The sequence below is a fragment of the Conger conger genome, chromosome 5 (genome assembly GCF_963514075.1).
Source record: "Conger conger chromosome 5, fConCon1.1, whole genome shotgun sequence".
Classification (NCBI taxonomy): domain Eukaryota; kingdom Metazoa; phylum Chordata; class Actinopteri; order Anguilliformes; family Congridae; genus Conger; species Conger conger.
This window is the reverse complement of record NC_083764.1, coordinates 25,834,273-25,847,399: the sequence shown is the minus strand read 5'-3', so window position 1 is coordinate 25,847,399 and position 13,127 is coordinate 25,834,273. Positions and strand designations below refer to the sequence as shown.

Here is a 13,127-nt window from a genome sequence, read left to right as displayed (position 1 = left end):
TCTATTTTAGGGCACATTTTCTCTTTACTTAGACAAGTCAGTCTTGTAAGCCAAATGAAGGTGATACGTTAACTGCTTTATATGTGGTAAAAATGATCTTTATGTTGTCTGTGGCAGACTTTGATATGGTCATACCTTTGACAGTTCCTACCTGATTGTCCAATAAAGAAAATAAAAACATGGCCACCATCAGCCATCAGTCAATCAGATATCAGGGCGGCCTGTAGCGTAGTGGTTAAGGTAAATGACAGGGACACGCAAGGTTGGTGGTTCTAATCCCAGCATAGCCACAATAAGATCTGCACAGCCGTTGGGCCCTTGAGCAAGGCCCTTAACCCTGCATTGCTCCAGGGGGGGATTGTCTCCTGCTTAGTCTAACCAACTGTATGCTTATAAGATAAGAGCATTATTCCCTAAAACAGAATGAAAGCAAACACTGTATGTCCTAGAGCAAGGCTGCCCAATCCAGTTCCTGGAGATCTACCATCCGCTATGTTTTCACTTCAACCCTAATGTGACACACTTGATTCTACTAATTAGGAGCTCAACAAGCTGGTGATTATGATGTGCTTTATTAGGGTTGGAATGAAAACCTACAGGACGGTAGATCTCCAGAAATGGGGTTGGGCAGCCCTGCTGTGAACAATAAGGCCCGCTGTCCAACCTTTTACGGGAATTTCCTTACCCAGTAAATATTCAGCAGTATAAAATTATGTATTATTATTATTATCTTTATTATTATTATTATTATTATTATTATTATTATTATTATTGTTGTTGTCATAATCCTAATCCTCATTGTTATAATTATCTGTGTGAATTGTCCAAACATTAGGATTAAAATGTCCAATCACAGTCCCTGCTAAAATATAAATATGAATCAGTAATCGTAATCTTATTTATTTTGACAGTCAATCAGATATCATTTATACCAGGGCTGCCCAACCCCATTTCTGGAGATCTACCGTTGTTTTGGCCCATAACCCTGAACTGTGGGGTCTAGAATCAAAATTATTTTTGCCTCTCATTCCTTGCGTCATTTGGAACAAAATGTGTATGTAATTGTGGCGGGGTTCTCTTGGGAACTCCCCAAAAAACTCAGGCGTACTCGGAAAATCTTGGTTTAGTGAGATTTATTTATGCCGACAACACAGTGTGAATATTTACAAAGAAAAAGTTCAAAAAGATGGAAAAACACAGAAAATATTCCTTATTCCTTAGAAAACAATGACCTAATTTCCCCACAGAATAAAGCTTCAACCATTTATCAAACCAAAATGCATTTTAAACAAGGATCAACTATCTCCTCCTAAACATTTCCCTTAAATCAAAATACGTTATTTACCGTGCAAATTAACGTTACACAAAAATAAACATAATTATACAGATCACGTGATCATGAGAGCGCGCGTAAAGAGACTATTTAAACAATCAGAAAAGTTACGCCTCTGTTTCGCCAACCAAGCTCATGGAGAGGGAGCCGGTTGACGCATATGCCACGCCCTTCAACAAACTGTAAGTCGCTTGTGTTTGTGTGAATGTATGCGTAACTGAACATAGCACTGCCAAGTGTGCACCCTTGGTCGCGCTACTGAAACTGTGGAGAAAAGAGGGAATGATATTGAGGTTTAATTAACTACTTTGTGAGACCGGGAGGGAACGGGGAATGTGTGGTGTGTGTGTGTGTGTGCGCGTGCTGCCCGCATTCAGTGACAGCGCGGCTCCGTCACATTGCGGTTTAATTAAATATTTTGTGAGACCGGGAGGGAAGGGGGAATGTGTGGTGTGTGTGTGTGTGTGTGTGTGTGGGCGTGCTGCCCGCATTCAGTGACAGCGCGGCTCCATCACAGTAATGTATATTTTCAAGTTAAGCAGGGATCTGTGGATTGTTTTCACGCCAAAATGTTGACTTTTCAAAACAAAATGGCCTCCAGGTGTCAAAATAACTCATGAAAGGCCTTGATTCTGTGGAGGTGTACAAATTTTGCCACCTCTAGGCCAATACATGGTGCTATAATAGGCATATAAGTGGATATATTTTTTGAACCACTTGACCAATCAGGTTGAAAATTAGTAAGCTCCATCAACGAACAAAAGATATCTTAAAAAAAAAACATATACTGGCCGCCATCAGCCAGCTTGTGATTATATTTATTATATAATCTATTTTTATCTCCCTCTCTGTCTTCTTACGCAGGAAAGGGGGATGTCTTTGGAGACGTTTTCTGGAAGGAGACAGCCCTGGCGCATTCATGTGCCAATGTGCGCGCACTCACCTACTGCGACCTGCATATCATCAAGAGGGAGGCACTACTGAAGGTGCTGGAGTTCTACACAGCCTTCGCCAACTCCTTCTCCCGCAACCTCATCCTCACCTGTAACCTGCGCAAACGGGTAGGCCATCACCTCAGGCACAGACTGCTCCTCTCCTTGCATGTTAACTATAGCAGTGGATTGTATATGGGGGGGGGGGGGGTGTACAATGAATAATCCAGTTTGAATGAAAAATTGGACAATCGTGCATTCAATTTGAATTGATCACAATTATGTTCACATGCAGCCATATTTCTTTTACTAGTCTGTTGCAGAAACACAGAGGTCATCTTGCTACTTGAAATGGTTTCTGGAAATAATAATGAGTGCCTCTGGTTCCTCCCCTTGCATGTTTACCATAGCAATGGAGTGTGTGTGAGGGGCGTGGGGGTTATGGGAGCACAATGAATAATCCAGTGTGAATTCAAATCAATATACGTACATTGGAATATAAGCTTTGCCTCTGAGCCTACGTCAAATCCTTTCTCATTAGCCCTTATGGACATCGCAGTATAGATTTCATTGCTCCAGGCTTTATCACACTTCTGCTGAATTAGCTAATTAGCTAATTATTATTACTCAGTTTCGTTGTCAAGTTCCCCAAGTGAGGAATGAAGGAATGAAACCTACTACAGAAGTAATGGTCTGAAGGCTAACATTTTTATTAGCTCTCTTTCCTACTCTTAATAAAGCATGGATGGTTGTATTGTCAAATGCATTTTGCTTCTAGAATGAAACTGGTGTCGTGTTTGTTTTGTTTTATTTACTGCTATTTAATGCTATATTGCATGTGCATTTTGTGGATTCTGAACCATGGTAATTTTCCCCTTAGAGACTACTAAATTAAATCGAATGTCTACTGTTCCTCTGTACTGTAGGATTTATGTTGAGACTGAACAGAGAGTAATTGTGCCTGTAGTCCAGTGGAATGTGGACCGGCTGTTGGTAATTTATACTTTTAGGTCTTTTGGCAAAGGCATTAAACAGCACACACATACCTTCTTCCAATGAATGCACACACACACACACACACGCGCGAACAAACATGCACGCACACCCGCAGGAAAACTCACAGACACACACAAACACACACACATACACATGCACAAGCACACATGCATACACACACAAACATGCATGCACACATGGCACACTCACAGTCATATACACTCACAGACATATACACATGTGTGCACCCACACACACGCAGACTCTCACACACTCCCACACATATCCACACACACACGCAAACACTTTTCATACTTTGTAACAGGTTTTCTCATTGGCACACACACACAACCTTTTTGTTTGTGATGTGTGTGGGGAGCAGGTGATATCAAAATAGCAGCAACACAGAGGTGGTATGTAAAAAACAAACTTGTGCTGTGATACTATTGCAGTAATAAGGGTCAGATTCATATGTATTCCTGTTTTATTACAATGCGTGAGAGAACAATTATTGATGTCGTACTGCCTTTACCACACAGTCAAGGTAATAATGCTGGCTTTGTACATGAGTTTTTATGAGGTTTTATATAACGGGAGCCTGCATAAACATAACAAATCAGGTTTATTTTGCACGGGGATTAGAATCTGAACCAGAACAGTTTGTGTGCTGTTATACAAAATGAACCCCTCTGAACTGCTTTTACTGCAGGCTGAATTGCAATTTAAACAGTGACACTGCACCAAGTGATTTGTTCTCATCCTTAAATCAGTTTATGTGTTTCATGCGTGATTTATGCCCATTCGAGCAAATAAAGACGTACACACACTTGTGACATAATTACACATTTGCTGGCATGTAGAGATGGAGGTGGTTTGATTTGCAGAGATGTGCCTGACCTGAAGCCAGCGAGGACTATGGGATTGTGCTGTGCAGAGCTCAATGCATAAATAATTCATTGTGACTTAGGCCGCTGGACATGCGTTTAAGCCAATTGAGAGCTTTGTGTCCACCATTTAACTGCTGGTTGCATCACCCTTCCACCCCCTTCCTGTCACAGTGCCACTGCATTGCGAAACCCAAAAATAAGTCCATTTGGTCTTATCAGACTTAAAATCTGATTGAAATGACTTTTTTGCTATATAAGACAGAAAGATTGCGAATAAGGTGGGACAGTTTGACTCATTTCAAGAAAATGGACAGTTTGACTCATTTCAAGAAAATGAGTCAAGCAAAAAGTAACTTCAAACAAGCAAATATTTCCCACTTGAGATAAAGAAATAAGATTTTAGGTCTCATTACAAGACTAAAGCACTGATAAAGACAGACTTTTTTGCAGTGTGTCTCTTTTCATTTCAATATGGTGCCCCTGCCTCTTCATACATCCACCCAAAAAACAATATACCTACTCTATGTGTTCGATCTGCACATTGTATGTCGCTCTGGATAAGAGTGTCTGCTAAATGACTTGTAATGTAAAAAAAAAACTACAGTACATCTCCACAGGACCAGTGTGCAAAGCTTATTAATGAAAGGTTGCAAGTTTGATTCCCACAGGGGCATAATACACTTCCAAGAGGTATTTAAAAACAAGCTGAAATGAAAGGAAGAGCAGCATTAGTTTCTGCAATATGACATATAGGTGACTGAAACGGACATTTCAGGTGGGGATTTTTGACTCACGTTAAATGAGGGGGAAGCAGAGCCTTAGCCTATGGTTCGGGGTGGAAGAATATGCACTGCTGCGTGAAAGGATATCGATTAGAGCCGAACGGAAAATTGACTGTTACGCGATGACTGGAAGTGGATGGAAAAGACTTTGGTGTGAAAATAGAAATAAATATAACTTTTTTTTGGAATGTATACTTTAAGACTTGTTGGTACAGTTACAGTGCGGTGCAAAAATGTGGGCACCACTGGTTTACATGTTACAATGAATCTGTATGTGATCGAAAGCAAACCTGAACTAAATGGTACATATTAGACATTTCTGGCAATTTTATAACAAGATTGCTTTTTATTTAAATTCTTTACTGTTTATCAATTTATTTATTTTTTTAAAAGAAAAGGGCCCTGTGCAGCAGTCTGGTTTACATGTTACAATGAATCTGTATGTGATCATGACCTGAACTAAATGGTACACATGAGACATTTCTGCCAATTTTAAAGCAAGATTGCTTTTTATTTACATTTTTCACTCATTATCAAATTTTTTTTTTTAAGGAAAAGGGCCCTGAGCAAAATGTTGGGAACCATTTTTGGATTGTTGTTTGTCACTTTTTTAAAAAGATGATTACTAAGACCAAGTATGTTCTTTGTAGAGATTTGCTTAAGTAAATATCCTGATGTATGATATATGTAGAAAGATTTGCTTAAGTAAATATCCTGATGTATGATATATGTAGAAAGATGAGTTGCTTGGTCCTGGGGACTGCTGTGTATGCTGGGGTTCATTCCACCCACAACTGCAAACCCTGAATATTAACAAGCTGTTCATGAAGCCACATTATGTCAGAAATAGCTATGTATACCATGAAGAATGTCCCATATTCACATTGTACTTACTGTGCTATATTACAAATTATAACACAAAAATATGTAAAACATATTACAGATCAAATTAAAGAGTGCTGACATGATTCAGCTGGTTCTATATTGGTGGAAGTGTGGACAGCTGGCCGCTGAAACAAATTGTTTGGTAGATAATGAGAAATTCAAAGATAAAGCAAATGATAATGAGCTAAACCTGCATGATATTAATAAGTTTAATGGAAAAAAATGTGAAAGAACTTAAACACATGTGCTGAACAACCTTAATTGAGCAAGCGAATGACTGTAACAAAAACCCAGCATACAGAGGAGTCCCCATGGCTGAGTTTGAGAACCACAGGTACAAAAGTGTTTGCTGAGTAGTGCGCTGAGGGAGCCTCATTTTAAGCCCTACCCAGCAACATGTTTTTTCTCTAATTCACTCTAATTTGCATTTAACATTCTTTTTATGTTTTTAATATTGTTTTAGGCAATTATTCATATAATATATAATTATAATTATAATATTATCTCTGATTATAATTATAATAGACATGTATTCAAAAAGTGAAAATTAAATTATTTCATTTTAAATCTGTAAAGGCAGGATCTCTGCATTAGGGGCAATCAAGTAAAAAGCAAGTGGTTGCTAATTGGCAACACTTATTTGTACTGGCCTGCTTATTATTTTTGAGACAGTTGAAAGTAAAAGCTATCGAATAAAGGTAAGCTTGCTGCCTCCTGGGGAGCAGTCTTTGCTCCTGCCGTGAGTGCTGACGGACCTGCCGGCCAATTAGCCGAAGCAGGAGAGACTCACTGAGACAGAACCAGGGACACTGCCAGCATCGCCTCTGTAGTGGCAGCAAAGTGCATTTATTAATCTACAGAGTGCACAGAAGGACCAGTAAGCAGCTGCAAAAAATAGTTCATTTTCTCTCTGAAATACTTTTATAGATATGTTTTAAAATATGAGTTCTCTCTCATATAATCTTGAGTCATTGGAATTATTTTCAAGGCAGCATATAAACCTTATGGTTTAGGAGAAACATATTTTACATACGGGATTAAAGTCTCGATACAAAATCTTTTGATACAATTCATACACTGTAGAGACCATTGTTCAGTCAAAATTCTGTGTACATAATCTTAACTGATGTAGGCAAGATGTAGGCAAGTATGTATTTTGCTTAAATGAATTATTCAGTGTTGAAAATGTGATTCAAAATTAATTGCTTTTCTTTTCTTAACCCTTTCCGCTTTGACTTAAATTAAAGAAGAGGCTTGTTCTATTCATAACTTTGTGACAGAACAAATGTCTGAGCATGTACATACAGTGTGTACATACATAAAAATAAATAAGAATAAAAGAATTACAATTTATTGTTTTCTAAGTCAAGGACCAACTCAGAACTACTTTATATTTGTGCACAAACTTAATGTCAATCTGTGTACAGGCATTCAAATTCCAAATGAGTTTTCCCAAAACTGCAGCCAGGGGTCCTCAGGTGTCCCCAAATCTCTCCAAATACAAAACATCTGCATATCTTTTTGTTCAGATACATGAAAATCAGAAAAGCTTATTTTTCTATTAAACCTGATTTAATAATGCAAAGTGTGAAGAAAATTTACCTTCATGTGTGTTTTATTCATATATAGGAGAGTATGTTTTTATAAAGCATGCCTAAGGTATCCCTAAAGCTCTCCAAAAAGGATTACTCACCCTAATGTTTTCTAACATATCTGCATTACATTTCAAATTGACCTTTATTAAAAATTACTATACCGTGCAGAAGTATTAGGCACCCTAGACTTTATTATATATGTTTATTTTTTTGTGTGTGTTAGCATAAATTAACACATTTGAGATTTCCAAATATTCATTTTCCAAAAGATTTAATTTTACAGGGACATTTTTGTATTTAATTTAAAAAAGAAACTGTACTGTAAGCAATTGACTACATTTACATAAAAACTTGATCAAGGATGTCTGAGATCAGAAGCAAGGAGCAAGCCAAAGGCTGCAGAAGAACTGTGGCAAGTTCTCCAACATGCTTGGAACAACCTCCTTGCTGATTGTCTTATAGAACTGCAGGACAGCGTTGGCTATCTCAGCGAAGTGATGCAGTTTTAAGGGTGGTCACAAAAAATATTGATTTGATTCAGTTTTTAACTATTCTGCCAAATTTCTCAAATGTAATGTAAAATTTTTAGTATGTTTATTTAGGACCTTTCATTGAATTATTTTTGAAAGAATCTTATCTGTACAAAATGTTATACAGGTGCCTAAGACTTTTGCACAGTACAGTAGGTTAACCAGAGCTCTGTTAGCCCTGTTAGCCAGTAGAATTACAGGTTTATCTAGAGCAAGTGCAACGCAACCACTCACTTGATGTTTTACGCACATTTGAATATTCATTCTGCAATGCGAAAGCATCGATATTCCAAAACTGTCCGTCACTTGAATATGACACATTATACCTTCTTGGAAAGGGTAGGAAACCCCGTACAAGAACATCGCCATGTTTGAAATTAGTTCAGAAAACAGAAGTAGCCTCATAACCACGTGGGATATGTGGTTCCATAAATATGTCTGCGTCTAATAACAAACTTATATTTCCACCAAACCGGAAATATGTTGGCTGGACGTGCAATAAAAGTGAACTAAGAAAAAAAAGCTATGAGTTTATCCGTGCAACTTCTGAATTGTATATTTTTGTTCTTATTGCAGCATGATCTTTTGGCGTAGAGAAATAGTGTCAAGGATTATTAGAATACGCCTTTTATTGTCTGAGTCTTGTGACTTGTAGACCATTAGCATGGAGTTTGGGAGCCTGCTATTTATTGCCCTTCTTTGCAAATAAGAGGCGGATAAATATCTAAAGAGACCTCATATACGAGCAGTGGCCAGAGCAGTCTGGGGAGCACCCCGTGCTGGTATCCCCAGGCCGCTCTTCTCCAAAGATTTTGTCAAGTTTTCAGCGTGAATGAGCATCTCGTTCACACTCTGCTTGTCACTGAAGTCCGCCCTGTACCACTTCCCAAAGCTCTTCACCAGTTTCCGTTAAGATGATGTCCTCTCCGATCTTAAAGCTAAACCGATCCTGGACGCGCCCCCTCCTCAGATTTTGCTGGTTTAAGCTCCATCCTTGCCATCTCCTTTCAGGTACTGATTTTGCCGTGATAGTGAGATCGTCCATGAATGCCCAGATGGGCGCCTGTTTGATGCCACTCGCCAGTACTGCGCCCCAACGTAACTTCTCTGCTGACTTCATCGCTGCAGAAAACAGAATCACTGAGATTGTGTACCTTGTGGCACTGCTCACCTCCAGTCTCTGCCAGTCAGTGGTGAAGTTCCCGCAGGTTAAACTTGTTGAAGTAGCACTGCAGGAGCTTCTGGAATCTCTTTGGGACTCTCTTTGGGACTTCAGTGTTCCACTAGCTTGTGGGGTATCGTTTGGTAGACCTTGGCCACTGGTGTACTCAAGACAGCCAGGTACACCCGGAATTCCACCTTTCTGAACATAAGTGTCCATATACACCTTGTCCAACATGAAGGCAGTCAGCCTCCTTGCCATAATCCCAACTTCCACATTGAGAAGTGAGTTGGTACAAAATTGTTTGATCTCCTTAGGGATGAAGCATCCCTCAGCAACCAACCAACCACCAGCAATGAAGTTTGTCCTCCATGCCACTCTCATTCCAGAGTTATCTGCTGAGCATTTTACAATACGTGCCATCTTGCCCTGGGGCTAATTTTCCTTTGGCCTTCTTGAGAAGTTGTTGACTTTCTCCATCTCCTCCTAGCTGTCCTCCCTTCTGGGGTCACTGTGGACTTGACAAAGCTGCTCCTCCACCTCCTCCTTTGTCACTTTCAACTCCTTTGAAAGTTTTTTTATCACTCCTTTGAGATTTTTTGTCGCCCAGAAGTTTTGACAAATATTTTAATTGGATCTTGGTGAAGTCCACCCTTTCCTTCATCCATTGTTTCCTGTCCCTGCGGTGGCACTCAGCTTGGCGCAAGATCTTAATGCGCTCCCATAGAGAGTCTCGGATTTCAGTGACTGCTGCTTTCTCATCCTCTGACGCTTCACAAAAAGCTTCTTCAGCCTCCGCAGATTGCCTCTTAGGATTGCTATCTCCTTCAGGCTTCTGTTTTCCTTTGGCTGGATGTTTGATTTTACAACCAAGAAAGAAAAAAAACAATCCAATAATAATAGAAATGCATATACATGCATACACCAGGCATAAAATTACAATAATTTATAAGAAATTGATAAAGCATGCTTTTATTACTTTTTTTCTATAAAACCTCAAGCGTGTTGTTCTTTTAACTTTTAACATTGAGATTTGGCTTTGCCTCATGTCCATTACCATTTTTTCTTATGAAAATGATATTTCCCTATAAAATTCAATTCAAGTGAATTTTTCATTGCATAGCACTGTTTGTATAGCACTTTTCATAAAAAAAATACCAGCCCCCAAATAGCATATGAGGTAAACAAAACCCTCAAACATAATAAATAGTTGTATGATAAAACTCATTAACATTATTAGCATACTGTTCAAAATACACCATGACATCAAACATTGTAAAAAATGTGTACTTCAATCCCCATTTTGATAGTTTAATCTGTCCAAAATATTTTAGAGAACATGAGAAATAAAGCAATAGTAATAGTAATAATAGTCACAAGTGTTCTCTATATTCAAATATTGAATATCAATTTTCCAAGCTTTCTTCTACTGAATATCTTCAAACAAAAACAGATAAAGCACAACTGATAATGGAATATACATGAAATTACACATACAGTTCCCTCCAACAGTATTGGTACAGCAAGGTCAATTCCTTTGTTTTTGTTATACACTGAAGACAATTGAGTTTGAGGTCAAAAGATATACATGTGATGACAGATCAGAATCTCAGCTTTAATTTCCTGGGCCACGTTTCTCTTTGTGTTTTACGAAGACTCGAAAGGTATACCTTATGTGACAAACTTCTGGGTGGTAGGAGTAGTCACATGACGAAATACAATAAATACAATGTCCACGTCAGCACAATTCAAGTTCAAGCACAAGTTTATTGCTGTTTGGTTGGGGGAAGAGGTGGAGTTTAGGGTCAGCATCTACAAGTCGGTAATCCAAGAGAATCGTCGTTGTCCGATGCCAGGGGCCAGTACACAAAGTCGGGTTCTCTTATGGTCTGAGGCTTGGCTTTTCTTCAGGTACTCAGACAGACAGGGGTCGGGCACAAAGCAGATTTTCATCCAATCAGGGGCGCGGGCACACAGCAGACTTCTCCTTTACAAAACAGATGAAACACGGCACGTTAGTAAATTTTCCAAAACACAATATTCCACATCTCTCTCTCTCTTTCTCTCTCTCTCTCTCTTTCTTTCCAATCCTCCACCTTGGTTTTACCTAGTGATTCGCTGTAGCGGGATTGCCTGGAGCCTTTTGCAGGTGCGTTGCGTTTATTTGCCACTGACAACATCTGTCCTTGTAATATGGGCATGCGGCTTCTCCACTGCAACCTGATGTATCGCCCATCTATTACCTCTCCCTGGGGCCATCCCCGCCGGCTGCCGCACTTACCAAAGTTGTTTACTTTTCTACGTGTGTTCCCTGAACTATCACTTGCAGTTGCTTAAGGGATAGCTTCTACTTGCGACATTACTAGGCCCATCGATGGCTCTAAGACTGATGCAGCGATTGCTTGACTGCGTCACACCTCGTTCCACTACGCCACCTAGCAATACTCCTTCTTTGGCATGTCATGTTTCATTTACATTATTTGAATATCTTTGTCATGGTCCTCTCAATGACTTTGCAATCAGGGTTGATTTGCCAGCGCACAAAAACGTCGTAAAAGGAAAACAACATAAGCTATGGCGAGCGAAAAAAAAAAAAAGAAGTGGTCGACTTCACAGCAAACAAAATGGAAATATTGTTAGAGGATGTGGCGCTGAATAAAGAAACATTATTTTCCAGTTTTAGGACTACGGTGTCCAGCAAAACAAAGAACTATGTTTAAACATCGCTCCAGCCCACAGAGAGACTGGGAAATCGTCAGTTTATAAATATAATTTAAAAGGCAATTAGGCAACATGTTCAGTAAAGTACAACTTGCATCCTTCGTAATGTACAATTTTATTCTTGGCGTGAAAACAGTCCCATTAATGTGGTATTTTAGTAATATTATCAGCCAACTACAACCATATAATTATTAGTGTACATATTGCTTAACAGATTGAGATATAACGAAGAGCAACAGCTGATTTCAGAGGCTTGCGTTCGTAACAGTGGTGGCCACTAGCGTAGTGTGCTGACAACATCGATAAGGTATAGCTAAGAGTTGTCCAGATATACAGTGTGACGTACAGAAGGTATACTTAGCTAAGAACATTTCGGGAAACACGCTGAAACATTAAGGCAGAGCTTAAGGTATAACTCACGAACGACGTACCATTAAGAAGGCTTCAGGAAACGCAGTCCTGGTATTTTGATATATATTTGTTACCACAAATTTAGAACATATCACCTTTTGTATTGGAACATGTGACTGGCAGGTGTTTATTGTTGCCCAGATGTGTCCTGTTAGATTGATTCCTTAAACAATAAATAGTTCTGAATGCCTACTCTTGGTTTTAGCCTTAGGTTTTACCTGTAAATACTGCATTTGTGTTAGAAAATATAAACCAAGATGAAGACCAGAGAACTGTCTTTGGGAGAAAAGAAAGCCATTGTGAAGCTTAGAAAAGAGGTGAAATTGATCAGAGCCATTGCTTAGCTTGTACAACAACTTGGAATGTCCTGAAAAAGAAAGAAATCACTGGCATATTGAGCAACAGACATCAAACAGGTCAACCAAGGAAAACTACAGCAGTTCATGATATTGTGAGAGCTGTGAAGAAAATCCGCAAAACATCAGTCAGTGACATCACAAACAATCTCCAAAGGGCAGGGGTCAACCGTTTGAAGAAGACTTAGAGGGCAGCAATATAGAGGCTATACCACAAGATGTAAACCACTTATTGGTAGTAAGAATCGGAAGGCGAGATACAATTTTCAAAGAAGTACAGAGATGAGCCACAAAAGTTCTGGAATTCAGAAGTCTACAAAAACATTCTGTCTGTCCAAACTAATTGGAAGGAACATCATGCAGCAAGACAATGACCCCAAACGCACTGCCAACACAACAAAGGACTTCATTAGGGAGAAAAAGCGGAAGGTTTTAGACTGGCCAAGTCAATCATCAGACCTTAACCCAATTGGGCATGCATTTCACCTCTGAGGAGAAGATTGAAAGGAAAACCTCCCAGAACAAACCAAATATTAA

General features: G+C 39.1%; 1 protein-coding gene across 1 annotated transcript in view; it reads left to right on the top strand.

The window, feature by feature from the left end:
- The window catches only part of LOC133128835 (potassium voltage-gated channel subfamily H member 5-like), a 104,411-nt gene that overhangs the window by 73,292 nt on the left and 17,992 nt on the right, over positions 1-13,127 (top strand). Inside the window, exon 11 of the mRNA XM_061242641.1 lies at positions 2,198-2,394. Within this exon, the coding sequence (XP_061098625.1) occupies positions 2,198-2,394 (197 nt within the window). The remainder of the gene's footprint in view (positions 1-2,197; positions 2,395-13,127) is intronic.